The sequence below is a fragment of the Chaetura pelagica genome, unplaced genomic scaffold, assembly GCF_000747805.2.
Source record: "Chaetura pelagica isolate M959 unplaced genomic scaffold, ChaPel_1.0 scaffold42, whole genome shotgun sequence".
In the NCBI taxonomy this organism is placed as follows: Eukaryota; Metazoa; Chordata; class Aves; order Apodiformes; family Apodidae; genus Chaetura; species Chaetura pelagica.
The window spans coordinates 795,917-817,358 of record NW_009952575.1 but is presented as its reverse complement, the minus strand read 5'-3'; the positions used below and the strand labels follow the sequence as shown (position 1 = coordinate 817,358).

The 21,442-nt window shown below is 36.4% G+C and overlaps 1 protein-coding gene across 2 annotated transcripts in view; it reads right to left on the bottom strand.

Moving 5' to 3' along the window:
• Nucleotides 1–1,499: 1,499 nt before the first annotated feature.
• Nucleotides 1,500–21,442, bottom strand: part of SMARCA2 (SWI/SNF related, matrix associated, actin dependent regulator of chromatin, subfamily a, member 2) — a 101,176-nt gene continuing 81,233 nt past the window's right edge. For both annotated transcript variants that reach the window (XM_009993615.1, XM_009993616.1), the window contains 6 exons: nt 19,614–19,831; nt 9,001–9,106; nt 8,169–8,270; nt 4,303–4,435; nt 3,034–3,176; nt 1,500–2,421 (listed from right to left, as the gene is read on the bottom strand). In XM_009993615.1, coding sequence (XP_009991917.1) covers nt 2,386–2,421; nt 3,034–3,176; nt 4,303–4,435; nt 8,169–8,270; nt 9,001–9,106; nt 19,614–19,831 — 738 coding nt within the window. In that variant the 3' untranslated portion in view covers nt 1,500–2,385. The remainder of the gene's footprint in view (nt 2,422–3,033; nt 3,177–4,302; nt 4,436–8,168; nt 8,271–9,000; nt 9,107–19,613; nt 19,832–21,442) is intronic.

Below are 21,442 nucleotides of genomic sequence, written 5' to 3'. Positions count from 1 at the left end.
TTCATCTGTAAATAACGAGTTCTTGAAAAATAAACTGGGTCACTGCAAAGTCATCAGGTATTCTGGGGATGGGTAATACGATACTGTGTCTTTACCATCGAAGTTGCCAGTTTAAATCCAGTCTAGGCCAGCAGTGACTAAAGCCTACTGCCAGTTGTTTCTTGTCATGCATAATGGGTTGGTAGACTTGGTTTATTTTGCTCTGAAAAAATGTCATTTATATAGTCTTGTGAAACTGTCAATTATGACAGAATGACTTCTGCAAATCAAACTATCCCATATCACAGAATGGCTAATGTTGGCAGTGACCCTCCCTTCAGATACTAATTCAAATCAATAAGGTGCCTTTGAGCTTCAGTTCTACCTTTCAGTCTCCCTTTGAATGTCATATGCACCAGTCCTTTAACCATCTTAGTGGCCCTTTGCTGGACTTGCTCCAGCATGTCCATGTCTCTCTTCTACTGGGGAGGCCACCACCTGAAAAAGCACTCCGCATTCATCTTACCAGCGCTAAGTAGAAGGGAAGGATCATCTCCCTGCATCTGCTGGTAACACTCCTCCTACTGGAGTCCAGAATATTGTCAACCTTCTTTGCCACAAGGGTGCATTGTTGGTTCATGTTCAACTTGGTGTTGACCAGGACCACCAGCATTTTCTGCAAAGCTTTTTCAGACATTGGTATCATCCATCTGTCACTCTGCAGTCAGTAGCACCTATCTGTGAAATACAGGTCATGCCATACAGATGGGGCACACACTAGGAATGAAACTTTTGAAATTGCTAAAACAAAGCAAAGCTGACTTATCTCAGTGCAGGGCTAATAGATACAAATAGGCACTGGACAAATTTATAAATCACATTTCCAGTGAGCTAGAAAAATGTGAAGCAGTTAACATACTGCAAGAGATGTGATGTAGATGCACTATCCAGGTAACAAAGGAACTGCTGGGCTTGCACATTTTCTACTGAATGTATTTCCAAAGCTAAGAAGTTTTGATTTTTCAGAGTAGCAACATTGACTGCAGATAATATATTTCAAGTGTTTCTACTACCACATCTCAGAGCATCACAGCCCTGACACCTCAAAAAAACACTTAGAATAAACTGACTTATAGGGGGGCTGGCTGCTGACATAGCTAATTGTATTCAGGCTCACTGAGGCCCATGAACATATATTTCCTGAAAGAAAAAGAAATGTTTATTTTATTGCTTAATCTCTTGAATTGTAATTAGGTAATGAACTCCACTTTTATTTCAAGGTATTATTTTACTGCTTCAATTTTATTATTCTTATTTTAACATATTCTCTGAAGATACTTCCATGCTATTTGAATGAGTTCTTATTTTACACTCAGGAGAGACCACAGTAGACCTCTCTACAGGAGGCGTTCCTGCCCTCTCATCCCTGCTATAAAAAGATTTTTTTGGAACTGATAACACAAGGCTGCATCTATTGAGCTAAATTATCTCTTTATTAGGAAAGCACAAACACCACATTCTTCAAAATTACTGGAATTTTATTTGCCTCAGGCTTATGACTTGCAACCAAAGACATTGTGCAAAGAAAGCAAAGATTAAGTACACTTTAGGGAAAAGGTGATAATCCACATTGGTAACATAGAAGATCAGTCTGATGAAATAAGCCATCCATTACACTATATAGATTGCAATACTGAATAGCATTTTTTTAACCTGACTTTTTTAATCAAGGAAAAAAAAGTTAAGCAAAGTTTACAGTAGACATAAATTTGATACGATTCATAAAGCATTCTTCTGAAGATCGTCAAGCATAAAGTGGAAAAACCTATATGGGACAAGGTGGATGAAAGCTAACTACTGTACATTTATAAGCTATTAAACAAAGTTGCATATATGTACCACAGTGTAAAAAACCAATATAGAACAAATAAAAACTTTGAAAACTGCCTGATGAAAAATAAAATAACCAGTGGCTTTTAATGGCTTTTCCTGGTTATCAATGCTACAAAAGACTTCTTTTTTTGTGTGTCTTTCTGATGCCACTGAAAAACATCAATGATAAAACCAGGCACAATCAAATCATTACCAAGTTAAAATCAGCCTATAGAAATATACTATCAACTCACATTTTCCATCAAAAGCTTTGTTTTTGTTGTTTTGTTTTTAAATCTTTTGAGGCCCATTTGGTCACAGTATGTTACATTTTTATTATTATTTTTTTTTTACACTATGATATCATATGTTTGTCTGGCACTATCCTAAAGCTAATTTATAAAGAATGAAAATACAGAAACATCCCCAATGTCTGTTCGACAAAATGAATTCACTAGTAGTAAAAGAGGAGAAAGGAGAAGGGAGAAGAGAAGGGGAAGGGGTCAGTTCTGCCAAGAAAGTAAACCCTACGGATCACTCATCATCACTTCCGCTTGCTTCCGACTGGTCCTAGAGGTAAGAGACACAAGACAAGTCAGAAATTCTTTGCCAGCTATTCTGTGTATTTTGTTAAAGAAGAAAATAAAAAGTAAAAGGAAGAAAAATGACAAATCAAGACAGTGTTAAGAAAGGTACTATGTGATCTAATATTTCTCTTTTATGACATTTTATTTAATTGTTATAGATTTCTTTAGAGAAGGAAAAATACAGTCAGGAAACATTGGATAAGTTTCATTCTACCCAGATGTTCAAAAACAACTGGGAAGTAGTCTGTTTTCATTTGTTATAAAAGTAGAAGCAATGACCAAAAAAAATCAAGCTGAGCATTTTTCATCTCTGAACAAAAGCAAACAGATCATGAGGTTTAGAAGCTAAATGAAAGCAGGAAAAGCTCAAAAAATAAGCTCCACACTTTTTAGATTTCTTGTCTTTCAACACTGGGACCAGGTCTCGTAAACATACCTAGATACAGATTACATCCTTGCCCAAATTTTTCAAGATATTTAATACAGATTAAAACTGTGCTTAAGCATGAATAGTTGAGAATTCTGACAGCAAGCAGGACAGGGTAGAGATGCAATCAACACAACCACTTCCTCAGTCTCAGTGAACAAAACTTACATTTTCATCTTGATCCTCATCACTATCATCATCACTCACAACAGGCTTGGCTTTTGCTCGGCTTTGCCTCTTCTTGCCTTTTCCTTTCTCCCGACTTTTTTCATCCTTCTTATTCAGCTTGATCTTGACTTTCACTGATTTTGCTGTAAACAGTTTAATGGCACACGTGAATATAACTTTCACTTATCAACTTTTAAATGCTGTCTCTGTTCACAGAAATTCATCCCTGATAGCACCCTGAAAAGATATCCCCTCTGTTCTTTATCTGGACTGTGGAACAATGAAGCAGTATTTGCTTTCATTTCTCTGCTTCTTGATAATTTTAACAATTTGTATTATACTATAAAGAATAACTTTAGGTTGACCATTTGTATCTTCTGTTTTACTCTCAGAATGCATGGTGTCTACAGATGGTATATGGACCTGTGATACACATCTAAAAATATTTTACTTGCACATAAAGATGCTATCCTTTATACAGACAAGGGTTTTTAAAAAAAAAATTTAAATTACTGCAATGCTATGCAGAGATGACTGACAAATTTTGAGTTGACACCTTTCTGAAGAGTGTGGTGAATTCCTGAATCCAGAATATCCACTTATTTTCAAAGGAACTGCTGAAGTTGCATACTTTACACAACTGCGTGATGTACTTGGAAGAGTTGCTCAGGGCCAAGTACTAGAGTTTCTCTAACCATACAGATGGGATTGCTGGACAGTACGGGTGAATATACTGGGTGGCAGAAAGTGCAATGAGAGGATCCCGCCTTTTCCAGTGTATCATGTTTCCAAGTCTGTAGGGACTGAATGAGTGTCAGCTCTTGATTCTGAAAAAATCAGTTTTACTTAGTCCCTGTTGCACTGAAGAACATTTGCAACATCTTCTGGTTCTTAACCAGGTGATGAGTTTTTTGTGTTAGACCATGCCTAAAGGTTGGCCACCCATGGATAAAGGCTCTCTCTTGCCTTTTCAAGAACTTCTATTCTCAAATAACATAAACAGGACCAGAAAGGTTTAGAAACACTCATAGTCAGTCAAATCTGCTGCCACAGAACACCTCTGTGATTGGTTTCTGGCTTAAAAATAGCTCACTCTACTCTTACAAGGTATAGCCAGAAGATACAGCCAAAGACTTAGGCTGAATATTAACACCTAACTTAGTAAGAAGTTACTTTCACCAATGGCAAACAAAACCTTATAATCAGATTCCATGCAGACAATGGAAAACTCCCCCTTCTACTCGCAGATGTACATAGCAGGGGACTCACATTCTGATTCTGATTCCTCTTCTTCTTCTTCATCTTCATCATCATTGCTTTCATCCTCACTTTCCTCTTCTTTGGCAATCTTCTGTCGTGCACTTTTGAATACAGACTGAAGAACAATGGAATCCTCATAGATCTACAGTATGAATACAAACTTATGTCAGAAGTCTGAAGTCAAGCTATCTCAAAAATTCACATCATAAACTTTGATTACCAGTGCAACCCACAGATTTAATGGCTCTTTCAAATACTGAGTAACAATACTTTTTGCATGAGTTTTACAAGAAATGTTAACATTAACTTTTCATGCTCTAAATGAAGAAATTTGTAAATAACAAGCCACAAAATTGCAACTCTTAAAATGTGCTACATCCAGTTAAGAGTGTTTTTCTTATTGCCAGAGGATCTATTGTGTGTTTGCAAAGCAACACACTTCAGCAATAAGCACCTTAATTTAAAAATGGGTTATAGTCTAGCAATGCAATTGATAATGACAAATGGCTAACCATCATTATAATTATCCTTAGTTTTTCTGAAATTCAGAGTGCCTACAAAGAAAACAATTTCTCCCAAGCAGCTCCCTCCCTCCCTCCCTCCCTCCCTTCCTTCCTCCCTTCCTTCCTCCCTTCCTTCCTCCCTTCCTTCCTCCCTTCCTTCCTCCCTTCCTTCCTCCCTTCCTTCCTCCCTTCCTTCCTCCCTTCCTTCCTTCCTTCCTTCCTCCCTTCCTTCCTCCCTTCCTTCCTCCCTTCCTTCCTCCCTTCCTTCCTCCCTTCCTTCCTCCCTTCCTTCCTCCCTTCCTTCCTCCCTTCCTCCCTTCCTCCCTTCCTTCCCTTCCTTCCCTTCCTTCCCTTCCTCTCACATTTAACAAGACTGAAAAGAACCTCCAATAATCAGTCCTAGTCCTCCACAATTCTGTAGCTTGCTCAGAATCTTGGGTACATCACATTTTCCCCTTTAACGTCAAGTATGAGGGGACTCTCAAGACTGAGAGGAATACATTTGGCTTGTAACACATTTCTTAGATTAACACAGTAAAAATCTTGCTGTTTTGCTGAGTATCTGGAACCTCCTAATCACCTTAACAAATGAGCCTGTACATTTAGTTTTTGTTAAATGTCAGAAGCCGAGCACTGACAATTCAGCACTAGACAACTGAGGATAGTTAACAGAAGAGTGGAGTCATAGACTGCATTCAGTTTCACCACCATCATTTGAACTACCTTGGCTGTCATACTACTCCTTTGGCTAAATTACAGACTTTCTTGTATAAAAGGACAGTGGCTATTTGTGAGGAAGACAATGAAGGATTTTTGACTGTCATTATGCAATCGGAATATTTAAAATTGATAAAACTGCTCTAACACTTTGCAGATTCAACAAAACAAATCAGAATTTTTTTTTCAGAATACTTTATATGAAATATGCAATTTCTCTTTCATTGCTTGACTGCCTAGTCCTTTTCAGATAAGCTGCCTCTCCCTGCAGATTATTTCCCATTCTGTAAGTACTGCTTTCCTTTTTATTATAAGGTGTTTTGACTACTCTAGCCCATGGTAAAATTTCCTGACATATATAAAATTATGATGAATGTTTTGAAAAGGCTTTTCAGTGGGCTGTGAGATCCCACAGTTTTCTTAGTGGAAGTTGAAAGTTTACTGACTTTCTCTTATATGTATTTCAAGTCAGCTATTGATCTTGAAGCCCCTAAGGTCCTCTTGAAGACCATTTATTGCTCTTATGTTTAGGCCTAGCATATTCCATTGTTCTTCGGAATGTCCTTTTCAATTAGCCTTCCTTTACTTTCTCAGACCAAACACCTTGTAACACAAAGAGAATTAAGGATGCATACAATACTGTATGTTTTCAATGCCAGTCATGACATTTTTAAGGAATCACTGTGACCCAGACTTTTAAACAGAATCTCCTTGGGAAATAAAGGTTTTTTAAGACATATTTTAACCTTATTCATGTGGGATTATATGTAATATTTAGTGTCTACTTTGGCTGACAAAAATCTAGGGCTGTTCTCAGGAAAAACGCAAGTTTTTTTTAATTTTGACTAAAATCCAAATCCAACAAGTTTCAAAAAAACAAGCAAAAAGGGAGAAACAGTAACAACTGAACTTCATGATTAGAGACAATATTAATGAATTTCTGCTTCAATAGATGCATGCTATTTTTAACTCCTTACGTGTCTGTGTTTCATTTGATCTTTACGACATTAAAAACTTTTCAAATTGCCAAAGTTGTACTGTGGACAAAAGCCTCAAAACACAAAGTCTGTCACTACCTGAAAACCCCTCATAAGGTTCCAGCTTAGATGGAACTGCTTTGCTCCAAGGAAAAGCAGCATGCATGATAGTAACAGAACAAACATGTACAATTTCAATTAAAGTTACTGTGTACTTAAACTAGCCTTTTGGATTTGGGCACACACACACAAATAATCTAGTTTAGATTGAGATTACTAATTTTTAGTATTAGCTTTCCTTTCCTTCACTTTTTTTTTTTTTTTTTTTTTTAAATTGCATTTGTGATTTTTATGTATTTATTTATAGTTGTTTTGCTGCTGTGACTAAGCAGTAAACCGGCAATTTACATCTGGACAGACAGCAAAAATCTTGTCCCATGTTTCATATAACAATTAATTTCCTTATTAAATTATTTTAATCTGATTTATTTATAGACTGTTTCCACAGAACTGAAGACAGTAAAAATAATGCACCTACATCTTCCAGAAAACATTTTATCATAGAATCAAAGAATGGTTAAGGTTGCAAGGGACCTCGAAGATCATCAGGATCCAACCTCCCTCCTATGAGCAGGGATACCTCACACTAGACCAGGCTACACAAGGCCTTTTTCTGCCTTTACACAGCAAAAACAATCACAAAATGATGAGTTATGTTCAACAATCCTTTATAATTACATGCATACTTATTTTTAATTCTCAAAATTTAATATGAACTCCCCCTTCACCTAAGGGTCATCAGTAATGTTTAGGAATTTGAAGGATGTGTTAGTATTAGCAACACCAGCCATCAGCTAGCTTTTATTTAGGTTTCTTTTCACATAATTTTTTTTTTCTTGCATGTTATGGAAGTTGTCTTCATGTTCTCTTCACTTGATATTGTGTTTGTATCACACTATTTGAACTTCATCTATAAACATTCAAATTCAAGACTATGTTTCACTGTACCGTGAGACAATTTTCTTATCTGACATACAGATTTTGCAGTCTCTTCTTTTGTGTCAGTGTCCTGTTCAGAATTCACTGCATTCATGCATGTGAAAGATTCATTTGAGATGAGAGATTATGCCTTATAAACCTCTGAGGCTCATTTGGGACATATTATTAGTGTCTCTTAAAAAGGACTCTGATCTTTCAACATTAAAAAAAAAAATAATAAAAAACAAACAAACAAAAAGTTTACGAGAGGGTTCAGAGAGTTAAGGACTCATACACAAAGCTTTACTGCTGGACAAATCTTGAATTTTTATCTTCCATTAGCAGAACTGAAGAGTGTGTTACTAAATATTTCTTCAACATTCTGTCCTCAGCTGTACTGTCACACCTGCTTCTTCTATCATCCACTGTGGTAAACTCAAGCTGTCCTACAGCAGCTCTAAACTACATACAGATAAAAAAACCCAAAATCTGATTGCAGAATTGAAGTAAAAACTAATTTCTCTGCATGCACACAGTGCAACTTTGTCCAGAAAATTTTGGATTATTCTAATACTCTGGGCAGTTCTCCCTATTCAAAGTAAGAATTAAAACACAGAGTTTATATACATAATAATCCACAAGCACTGAAAACACTGAGAAAGGAAAGCCTGTGTGTTTAACAAAAGTGGTTCGTTCAAACCTGTGATCCTTCCAAATTGAATGTCTGAGCATTGTGACACAGCAACATGACATCTTTCTCCAGGTCTCCGCGACTCCGATACTTATGGTTGTGAATTCTTTCCTGTTGTATTTATTTAGGAAATGAAGAGATGGATGGGTGGTAGTGCAGAAAGAAAAAGAGCAGACAGGACACTGAATTAACATTTGATTTCAACACATTAAAAGCTTTCTTTCAAACAATTTTACTTACACATCCTGACAAGTACCTGTTTAAAACAAATTACTCAAAAAGTACACCAAGGTAACAGAGTAAAAAGCAATTGCTGTGAGCACTGTAATGGACAAAAGCAACAGAAATAGAACTCCTTTCATAAAAGGAGTTCCATATTCTTCTTTCTAGTCTAGAAACAAAATATGCTATGACAAGAATGGAAGGTGTTGCACATCATCTAACATACATGAAGTTGCCTAACTATCTGCCAGATCTTTTTGGATACAATGCTACTTTCGGGATGACTATAATCCCCCAGAAGCATTGGACCTTTGCAAACCTTTGTGTTTTCCCTAAAGATGTACTTACAGATTATAATTAGGTCTTTGCAAAGAAGAGAGTGAGATGTCATCTCTGAAAGTTCTATTCATGTCATACTGCTACATCTTGATTTGTGTTTGAAATTACACTGCTATTCCACAATATACACTAAATAAAATTCCTACAAGATGCATAACAATGTTCAAAATCTAAGCCACAAATATGGGCACATGCAATATTTGTGTTGTAATTTTAATGATGACTTCATGCTCATCCAAAAAGAAATGGAGGAATCTTCACTTCAAAGAAAGGTTCTTACCTTTATCTTCTTGAAGTCCACTGGTTTCCTAATCAATTCATAATACTCTGGTAATTCTTTCCTAGATGGGAGCTGAATGAAGACTTCACTTAGCTGTCGTCCTGAACTGTTGAGAAAAACAAATATATAATGAAAAGAATTACTACAACTTTCTCACAAAACCCATACAGGCACACAATCTAATAATAAAAAAAAAAGAAAAAAGAAATAAAATCCCATTTTTTTCTTTCAAAGAATTAGAAATTGAACCCTGCTCTATTTTTTAAAATTTATTTAATACTAAAATAATTATAATATCAAACGTATTCTTTGTGCTGTTGTCCTAGCATATCATCATCATTACAGGATCATATGTGTAGGAAACTCTATGGAAGCAGGATCAGGATTTGAATCTGAATTCCACACTGGTTTGCAGAGTATAGTCTTATTCTTCTGTTTTGTTTTACAATTTTTTGCAAGCGTCACTTCCATCACTCTTAAGTTTATCTTCTTGGTTATTTTATGGTCTTGGACCTCCTTGACATGGCAAACCATTTGTTCATACTGATTTCCATTATTGCAGATGCTACCAGCTATTAGATTAACTAGATGTTACAAAAACCCCTAACAGTGTTAACTTCCATCAATGACTATTAGGTTTCTAGGAAGATCATTGCTAACTGTACTGAAAATCACTTCTGCCATTTGTACTTCTTCTGTCAGTTGAAATGAAGTTATGGTTTATCTAAAAAGTTGTCATACTCCAGAAACACACTCTATTACTTACAGATGTTCAGAATTTCTAAGATTTCCAGATTTCCCATTGTTTGTCCTTTATCAATAGCTATTTCAATGCTTCCAAACTGAGCTTTGTGTTGTGGGTTTTTTGTTTGTTTGTTGTTTTTTTGTTTGTTTAAATTAGTAGCTTCCCAAATAATACAGAGGAATCAGTTACCTGGAGAGGAAATGTGTTGATGGCACTTCAGAGCTTAGTTATATTTTTTTCCTTGTGTCTGTATAATTTTTCTCACAAAGTAGCAGGAAAGAGCTCTCCTAAGAGGAACTGTAACTCACTACACATAGAGTTCAGAAGAAATTCCCAGCCCACATTCACTCAGTTCTGTCTCTTGCATATACTCCAAAAAGGCCCTTTTTTTCTCATTTGCATCTTCGTATCCTAACTCTGGGACACCAAATCTTTACAGGAGTTGGGAAAGAAGGCTGTCAAATAGTGTGCTCCCCCTAAGCTTCTCTCTTGCAGACATGCTCTACAGTAGTGTGGGATTTTATCAGGCACATTAAACTAATACTGAATCAAAGGTTAACAGAGGCAATTCTGTCATGGAACATAAGGATAATAAAAGCAGAGAACAGCTCTGCCCTTTGTGAAAGTCATTAATGCCTTTTGTATGTCAGGCATTTCTTAATTTCTTAAGTATTTTTCTTCTGGATCCGACAGACCAATGAACTAGTAGGAATGAACACAATTTCCTCATTTCCTAAGTAGCTCACCTAATCCAAGATGCCTCATTGTTCTCAGTTTAGTCTGGGGACACTGCTGTTGCTTACATATGCCTTGCATCAGAAAGGACAACAAATGTAAATGCTCTAATCACAGCTTGGCAATCAGTGACATTCAACCAATATTCTGGGCACCAAATGCCACCTTGAGTATTCTTCGATTCAGTGCAAACCTAGAAACCAAAAGTCCCTGTCTTATCCTGACCACGAATGTCTGACTTGCAGTAGCAGAACCTGTCCCCCTTGCCTGTCTAGCAGTAGCTGCCAGGCTGTCTCCTAGTTTACAGCAAGATTATGCCACATGCATGAACACACTTCTGGGTGCTGCTGCTGCTTGGTGAGATAAGGTGATGCACAGTGCATCACTGTCAGGGAAGGTGAGAGTGAAATCTATTTAGCCCACACAGCTGCTAGGGTAGACAGCCTGACAGATCGCTTGCACCTCGAATTCCAGGAAATTACTATGAATTTCAAACAACAGATCTAATTTATTTGGGAAGCATCCTGTTACTGAAATAGAGGAAATCATAAAATGACCATAGTTATCATCCCAAGTCTTACTATTTCTCTCCTGCCAGCAAATAATGAAACTCAGTCCACTGCACCAAAGACACAAATCAATTACCTTCATACTTCTCCTGTCAAAGTGGGATGTGTTTATACTATGGATTTAAAGTCACCAGTCTTGTTAATGATCTATGTGAGTGACTATGTCACACAACACAAAAGAAACTTGTCTTCATTTCGTACTGCCCTCTCAAAGAGAAACTGGAGGCAGTACAAGGAAAAGCAATGGATTAAGTACACGGTGCACAACTGACTCAATTTACATGTGTTTCTACTTTGCAAACAGAGGACTGTATTTTTTTTGTTAATAAAGAGAAGTGTTGAGCACTCGCAGCTGCAACTGAGATCAATGAAATTTGTTCTGAACCTACGGAATACTAAGTACTCTGAGAAATCAGATCTCTGGTGCCCAAATGGTGTCTTAAAATTCAGGTTTCTATTCCTCATTTGTAAGATGAGGATAAAATGTTGTGAAAAAAGTTATATGTCTGCAAAACCTTCAGATTCCTTCCGAGCATCACAGAGGAGCCCAGGGGGAATCCAGACATTCTCTAAGTGATCATTGCCCACCTTGTACATGCAAGGCACTGGTCCTGTGGAAAAGCACAGAAAAGAGTGCACTGTTGTGTCATTACACAGCATACTGTAACCTACCTTCCTAAGGGAATCATGTTAGGTTTTTACTTTTTTTTTCTGTTGTATCCTATTTTTCTGCACGCATGACTTCACAAACTTAATAAAGTAATTAAATCAAATCTGTGCAATACACTGACATATGATACAGATGTAAGGTAACTCTTTAAAAAATATTTAAAGTTGCTTTCAAAATTTAGTGCAGTATGAATCTGGATTTGCTATGCTTTACACTCCAGCAGCTTTAACAGAAATATATATTTGAGAAAAATTACTAAACCACTGATGTTGGTGTTGCTTCAACTATGCTTCAGCCTAATAGCTAAAAGAATTATTGAAGCAGAAAGGAAACAGCTACTAACAATCTAATTTTGATAAATTTTAAAACATGCATAGTGTATTTGTCTTACTAAAAAGTTCCTGATGATTATAGAGCTTTTTATCTCATGGTTATATATATTATCTTTTTTTCTCTTTATATATAAATATACCCACCCCTAAATTGTATTTTATATTAAAAATGGAGCAGTAGTAAATTATTAAACAGTAATAACCTATTTTCAAGATACAAATCTAACCAACTGTGATTTGTTCACACACTCTATTACACTAAGAATGCCACAGAAAACCTTCAAGCTTTTGCTTGGTATAATTAATTACTGAGAATCATTTAAGGCTGTGAAAGAAAAAGCATTAAGAGCAGAAAATATGCAACAGACAGAAGACTAGTGCCCGGTTTTGCCTGCACAGATCAATAAAAGCTTATTCTATTTTATCATTTTTTTAGAACCTCCTCTCACAAAGAAATATTATCTTCTGCTCCCTTTGTATGTGCACATCTATACTGTAAATTAATGTGGTATTTTCTTACATAATCTCAAATGGCTGTATTGCGGATCCAACAGCAGAAAATTAGCAATTATTAAGGCAACTCTGATTTTAATCCCCATCCCCACTTTTGTAATTAGAAAATAATAACCACAACTACCACATAAAAATCATGCGCAGTAAAAAAAAAATCACTTATGGTTGCCTAGCAACTAGCAGGATACATGCTGAAGGGTAGAAAGACCAGAATAAATTAAAAGACCTGACTGAAAAAGAACTGTGACTGACAGTTCATTGCTAATGCATCAGCTCAACATGGCAGTCCTATGCATTTTCACATAAAGAAATACCTGCGTGCTATGCAAGTTAAAAAACAATTAAGAAAAACTCATTTTAAAAATACTTTTGCTTAGAAAAATATTTGTGCTCAACATTTCTGATTTTCTCTCATTTTTGCCAAGCTGCTTACAAGGTGCATAAAAGCATGTATTTCCACCCATTTAGTCAGTATTATTTTCAGTGGAATTAAATGCGGGAACAATTAGGGTTTATTTTATCTGTAAGAGGCTCCTTCTTGTCTTTGTTTCCCTGGCAGTCTGCATTCAGAAGCAAGCCACCACTGACCTGTCAAAAATGCTGCTACTATTCACACCTTTTCTCCTTTGGGATAAAAAGGAGAGGCAATTATGAATTTGAAACTGCAAGATGTTCTTGTATTTCTGGCAAATTTTACACTTTTAACAAATATTGAAATTGAATTTAGAGTGGATAGAATGAAGAGTCCTGCATGCTTGTCCTTAGCCAAAGGGCTCACAACCAAAACCATGGTGGGCAAATTACAGCTACTCATCAAATGCAATTCACAAGGATGCTCACTTTTAAAAGGTGTGTGTGAGAATTAAAAGACCTTACAGAGCAAGGGTCTTCCTCTGTATTCAACAACTTTCAACTGTAACCCAGCTATGTAAGGAGATGATTAAGTTTTGTTAAATTTTTGTAATGGTTCTTCCTTTTTGGAACTGACTGCAGTAATACCTGGTGGCCCTCATCCCATCATTAAATGAAAGTGGGTAAAAATACTTAGAAATGTAATTCCTGGTTTTGACATATGGCTATGTAAACCGTAACTTTGGCTTGGCTATAAATAAGAATTATTTGCTTCGCATATTTGAATACTCAAGAGCACCAATTAGCATAATTTATTACTAGTTAGATTAGTACTGGCTAATTATATCACTCACCATCATACAACAGTTAAAAACAGGCAACTTGAGAAAACAGCTGGAAATAGTGTGAATAAAATCAATTTCACAATCAGAGAAAGATTCCCCTTCCTTGAGCTATGTCCTGTCAAAATTAGAGTACTAGAGATACAAATGTAAATGCTTTGACTTAATGACAGAGTGATCAAAATTATTAGCACCACTGAAAGGGCAAGCCTCTTGAGAAGCAGGAAATGGACTGGGCACAACAGCCCCAACCTCCAATATTCTTATCAGCTTTTAAAAAATGTGCTCAACAGCCACCTGCTAGGGGGAGGAGGCAGCTTTGTGAAGTTAACCTGTACACCATGCAAGTCCTTAGATCTCACAAACAGAGTGGAGAGCAGGTAGACAACAAATGAAACTAACTTATAGACCTGTCAGTATTCTGGGACTCTGAAGTTTTCTACTGCTATCTAAACAAAGTTAATGCAAACTAGCAGTAGCAGCAAACTGGCACCTAGACAGGGAACATAAAACTGATGTGAAGCAGAAGAAAACAGTGGATTTGTAGGGAACCTGAAGGATTACAAAGTATGAAGTATGATTTTTTATCTCCAATTAATTTTATCAATCAGGAAAGTGAAGCTACACTTACACCCTGTCTTCCTCTGAAATAAAAAATAACAGAAACCCTTCAGAAAAGGAAAAAGATAGTTCAGAGACTAAGCCTGCATATGCATTAAGCAAAATCTGCAGCTGGGCTCATATTTGGCATACAAATTCCTTGTTTTGAAAAGAACATCTATCTCCAGAAAACTTGTCCCTGTTTTCAAAAGGCTAAAGCATTTCAACTGAAAATAAAAAATAACTTGTTTTATAAAGTCATAACATACATATTATACATATGATTCTATGATTACCCATTTCTATGCCATTCCTAGTTTTATAGGGCAGGAAAGACAGGTTAAAAGCATCAGAATTTGAAAAATATGTGACAGTAATGCTGGACTGAAGCATTTCAACTTGCTTTCTTCTAAATAGGTTTTGCACTGCAATAGTAGAAAAAGCTACAAAGTTGTAAAAGCAACTAGATCTTCATTTAAGAAATAACTGCAACAAAATCTCAGATTAAAATGACTGGAAATGGAATCTGCAAAGATGATGTATTTACTTTACATTGGAGAATAAGTATCAGCTGTGTAACTGGAAAGATACTTCCAGGTTCTTGGTATTGTAAATAATATGTAAGTTTTTTAATCAAGGAACGAAGCCCAAATCTAGGTATTTCTGCCCCACTATTCCATAAGGAAAGGTTCCAGAACTCTTAGTTAACAGTTTGAATTTATTCATAAATGTTGACACTCATATAACCTTGTGATCACCATCCTGTATTTTACATAGTTCTCCATATGCCCTGTGTTTATGCTTTCCTTCTTTCCGAGGTGAATTTACTGACAGTCATTATCTCCCCTTACTGTGTTTGGATAAACAAACCAACCTGTTTCCTCTTACAAGAGTCTCCCATGCTACTTATCATTGAAATGTCTTCGTGTAAACTAATATTTCTTGAATGGAAAAGTATTCAAGTACTATGTACAGCAACTAAGAAGCATTAATGGTGTCACCTATATCAGCATACACATGAGTATTTTCCTCACCCACACAGGCAATAGGGTCAAGGCCAGGCTAATGTTTTCTTATGGCTGCACAATACTGCTAGGACACTCCTCTATTTTTAATGCGTATCATTAATATATTATGATACATGCTAATACTAATTCTTCAAGAACTTTTGTGGTATATTCTTTCCAGTTTAATACTTCCTTTTTTAATAGTGCCTTCACTTACACCTTACTCCTTGTTTTCACTCAGATTACAGAGTTTACTCGTTAGATCTTCTCTTTCTTTCATATTAGCGTGTAATTTTCCCATGACACCCTAATAAATGCTTTACCAAAATCACAGAATGGTATGGGTTGCAAGGGAGATGGAGTTTTGAAGATAATCTGGTCGAACTTCCCTGCTGTGGGTGGGCAGGGACATCTTCCACCAGATCAAGTAACTAAAAGTCAGAGGATTCTGATTATCTTTTCTATCTCACTTTTGCTTCGTTACAGATTCATCCTCCATTCTAATCCCTTCTAGATCAAACACGTATTAAACTCAGCTTCACCTGATGGCAAAGCAGTGCAGAAGAGAAAAAAAGGCTGTGGATCAGTAGTACTGCTCTGTATTGATGGTACTGCTCTGTGTCTACCGCTAGCAACATGTTTTATCGTTTGATACTTAAAGCTGGGTTTGATACTTAAGAACACAAATGCAGTTTAAACAGGTAGCATTTTTACTTCTTAATGGTTTGGAGTACTTACCCCACAGCTGTTCAAACTGAGGTATGAGTTTGTTTTGAGATCAACAAAGATAAAGATAACAAAGATAAAGATATATATATTTTATTTTTTTATATATATATATATATATATATATAAATGTCTATCAAGCCAAGGAAAAGCTTAAAGCATGTCACCAAGTGCTGGAATGCAAAGCACAGCAGCCTAGAAGAAGCAAGTCTTGTAAATTTGACAAGGACCTCAACAGCTCTCAACCAAAGGAGTCCGTTCAGTCTGAACTGAACATTGTCACAGTGCCTCACATCTCTGGCCTTTTTCTCCTTTACTACTTTTGCTTGGAATGGGAGACAACCCAGGTACCAGAAATGTAGGAAACTAATGCAGTTAGGCTGCCAGCCAAGTCAATTTTCAGCATAAATACATAACAGCTTTCTTTTATGCAATGTGTGCTCCTAGTTTTCCAGAACGATCCAAAGGAACTTGGTCTGTAGCTATAACTTGTTCTGTAAGAACTAGTAAACTTACCAGTAATGGCATTTTTCATTAACATCAGTGTCATGTTGGGATGTGGGATGAAAATAAAAGGAATTAGGAGAGATGCTATATGGTACTGAATAAAAGAGGAAAATCTAAAGAAAAAGCTTGAATTTGCACTAAGGACATGACAAACATAAACAGTAATTTCACCTCAGTGCTAACTTCCACTGTCTTGAATGCTGTTCCTTAGCTGGGGTTTGCAAGTAGCAGGGTACCTCTGAATTTCTTTTTCAAAGAATCATATGCTGCATTTACCTCTAATGTTGCTGACTTGTCTGTTTAATCTTATTTTGAACTTAATAGACTAACTGTGTAGCTCAAATTTCAGTTTACTAGAGTTTATTGCTTGTACTATTTTAGCCTCTAGCTTTCCTTGACATAGGCAACGCAGCCTATTTTGTTGGATCCTTTTCAAATAAGAAAGGATCGCACTTGTTCCCAAATGCCTACAATAGAACTGAAATACCAGATGATTTGGAAAGCATTTTCAGACTCCTTCCCTGCACAGACATTATACAGAATCCTCATGCAAAAGCAGCCAACTGGTACTCAAGATTTTTGTGGGCACCATAGAAGAATGTTTTTTAAAAAGATAGATTTTAACAAGAATAGTGGTTCTGTATTTACAAGCGCTCTTCTCGAAAATAAGAGGAAACACTATAAAGTACACAGAGATTTATTAGTTTAGCAATGTATTCTCTTGAGTTTGTTTGCCTGTTGGCTTATTAAAACCTACTAAAGATTATAGAATTGTTTTTGACAAAGTAACTCAAGCCAAAATCAGTAAGATTTTGGATGCTTATCAACCAACCAACTTCTGGGACACAATCAGATCTCCATAGTCCAGATCAGCCCTCTGGACTTTCATAAAGTAATGATGAAACATCTGTAGGCACTGGAAATTTAAGCTTAACACAAAGATGATTTCAAGCATTCAAATACTAAATACATGAAATCCCTCTTTTTTCCCCAGATGAAGCTCATGGCCTACTTTTCTTCCAATTAACCTATCCCTCTATACTTGCCCCAATTGCCTTCAAACACAAAAGCCCAGAGCTGAACAAACATGAACCCTCAACAAAACCAAAGGGTTCCAATGCCTAAACCCCACTTAATTTTAAAGCTGCAAATCCTCAAAATCTTCATAGAACTCTGGAACAACCTTAGCCCTAAAGATTTCAAGATATTAATGTTTCCTGATACCTAAATTTGCAATTCTGTTCTGTCCCAACTTTAATAGATTGGGTGGCTTGATGCTAGCTCACAAAAAAAAAAATAATCAGAATACAGGAATTTGGAACTCTTCTGCATAGCTCATTGCACTGAAGAGTATGGTTTAACAGGCATTTTAAATTCCCCACAGAATTTAGCTCCATACACTTTTTAGAAAGGGAACCAATTCTGTCTTATACAAATACACTCTCCTGGGAGAGTGACTAGTATGCCTTGTCACTACAAAATAGCACAGTGTTTAAAGTGTTTGACAAGAGATCAGATATGAACTTCCTGGAGCACAAACAACAGGGAAAAGTCTTTAAACTTTCCCAGTAACTACTAGTTAACTATCAGTAACTATTCCCTATGGGAGGCTAGTGGGAATAACTTTGCTTGCTATTTTGAAAAGAAGAAATAGACATCATCATCAGAAATTACTAGCTTCAGGAGAAGGCTCAAGGCCAGGGATCCAAAATGAAGAGATGCTTCCTTGCAGCCTTGACTGGAATACCTGAACTTTAAAAGACTTCTCCCTCCTCAGCTAGTCTGTTAGCTGAGACTCACAGCAAGCCAAATACACTGAATTTACAGTCAGCTGGCTTCCTGCTCATCATATTCAATGCTGTGAATCTTATTCTGATGCAATAAAATTTTCAATGTATTGTAGAGAGTGACCACAGATCACAGAATGTTAAGTTCAAAAGTCATATGCCAAAAAAAGTCAACATCACATCTCTGTGTGCTTCACCAGATACTATCCAAGTCAATCTTGTACGGGCAGACCTAGAACACTAGCTGCAAAAACAGAAGTGCAACTTGCCATTTCAAGTCACAGACTGAAAGCTGTTTACATGCCAAAACTATACTGTTACACTTGTGTGGGTCACCTAATGAAAATACTTACTGATTTTCTGTGAATGCATTTAATATTAATTTAGCTTATACTTGTTCCGTATATGATTTAAGTAATTCAGTGTACAGCAAAGAAGGGATAAATACACCAAAACTCTTCACTGATTTTTGGCAAGTAGATGTAGAGCTAAAAAACCAGCTTTCTCAAGTAAGTCTGATTCAAAGATGCTTTTAACTAATTCTCAATTTCTTCCTCATGAAGCACAGATGATTTTTAGTTTGATAACGTGCAGAAGAGGTCTTCAAATGATATTTCAGATTAGAAACAGCATTTTTTCTTAAGGTTCAGCTATTCAGCCTTTTCTTATACTGAAAATAGGAATTTCTTGACAAATATGCTTCTATCTCAGCTGTGGACAACATAATCATCCTTGGTATTTTTACATTTTTTCCTTTGGCAGCTCAGCGGCTCATGATATGAGCCCTACATTTTTAGGGCAGTCTTTCTGGTCACACTGAGACCCATGTTAACTTTCTCCTACAAATCTGTAGCCATGTATTTGAAAAGATTAATCTTAAAGCATATGCACCACTAAACCGAAGATACATTCTGCTCAAGCTAAATGTTCTTAAGTACACCTCCAGAGCAGAACTGACTTCATTGCTCAGCAGGAGCTCTACATCTACTTTTTGTATTTGTGTTTCAACAACTTCGTATCAGATGAATGTTGAAAAAACCCTTTACAAAGAGTGAGACTTACAGGGTCAGGGCCTACATGGAATTAGTTTTTAGAAATGCTGTGTCAGCAAACACTTTTCAAGACTGAAAACAAAAATGAAGTCATTAAAAATGTAGAGACAGATAACCAACACAGAGGGCAAGAGCATGTGCAACAGAGAAAAAGAGAAAGACCATCTTCAAGCTCACCTATCCTTGTAGTTTATCACAGTATCAATGATAGCATTCATTTGTTTTGTCAGTTTGGGTGGATTGGGTGACAATTTTTCTGCAGGAGGTCTGCCCCTTCTTTTCTTTGCCTTCTCTACGTCCTCCTTCCCAGAATCTTTTTCCACATTCCTTCGTCTCTTCCGTTTTTTAAGCCGGACTTCCTCTTCCATTTCTTCCAAATTTCCGTCTTCAATTGCCTGTCAACCATGGAATCAAGAAGTACTATTTTTAAACATGAAATACTGCAAAGGAAAATAACAAACTGTATTTAAAAAATCCCTCAACAACACAGAAAGCAGATAATTCAACTCAAAATGTTGAGCTTATTTATAAACAAGCTGTTTATGTACATGGAGTACAACAGTAAACTGAGTTACTGACAATTGATTTGTCCTAAGAATTCCGCTATCATCTACTAAATTCCACACCTACTCACCGTTTCACACACAATAATGGCCTGTGGTACTATGTGAGTAAGTGTACAAAAAACACTCATTTGTTCACATCAGTGACAGTTTTGGCTTAGGTAATTCCATGGAAAACAGACTTTGTTATCACATGGTTTCAAACAGGAGAGTCTAAACAGTGCTCAGCTCCCAAAGCCAGATCACACACAGTTCTTTGTGCACAAACAACTCCGAAATACTTTATGCAGTAATGATTCAATCTCTTTTCAAATAGTTTAAGCAACTTCCAAATCACCTAAGCATTAAAACCATCTCTAAAAGTATAATTTTCTTTTATAATAGCAACCAACAGATAGGCAGAAGCATTGACAGTACAGTGGTTTACTGTAAAAAGCACTCATAACACAGGATGCAAAAAAGAAACCCCAGAAATACTCCACCCCATCACAAACAATGAACGCTATTTTCAATTACCTGGATGTATGCTTTTAACCAGACCCAGCAGCACTATGCAGAGGGATAAAAACAAACACTACAAAAGAACAAAGTAGCAATAAAGGAAACCTGTTCACACACTGACTATCAGGTCTGTGTGATAAAGCAAGAAGCTGAACTTTTCTTGATTTTAGGAAAGCTAACAAAAGAAGAAAAATAAAAATACAACAACATAACAGACCTGAAATTAAAAATAAAGAAAGAAAACCCCCGGAAAAAAAATAGCTTACGACTAGGCTTTCTGATTAATGCTTTCTGAGAACACAACTGATGTTGATATTTGTCCCTTTTGCCTCTCAGTATTGCCTTGAGTACATACAAATGCTAATCTATCTTTTCTTGTAGCTGAAAGAGCTCTAATCATAAGGCAATTACCTTCTTTTCTCCACAGCACCAAACATGGCTAATATTTATGATCATGTGAGCATAACAATCAATATAAAAAGAGTGATTACAGCTCAGACATAATTTTTCTCAATTGTGTACAACGTCTCTTGAAAAACGCTTTGTGAACAAAACCTGATGCACAACACAAAACAACCTGGCCTGTTAAAAACACCAGTGGGATTTTGAAATCTGTTTCCTATGCATCCTCCGATGTGCAAATCCACAGAGCAAACATGAACGCAGAATCCTGAGGGACAGCCTGAAACTAGGCCTTAATAATCAAAAGACAATTTACATCATGCTTCCACAGCGTTCAGATAACCACTATGAAGGAGGCTTGAGATCTGATGAGTTAGGAAGAAAAAAGAAAAATCAAATCATCTGCACACAAATTCATTAATATTCATTTGTCTAAAGCAGGACACCCACTGTAAACCACTGCAGCTAATGAAGATTAAGAAAAGGAAATTTCTCTGCATATCTTGGAAGCTAGGAAAGTTAATAATAAATACAGCATGC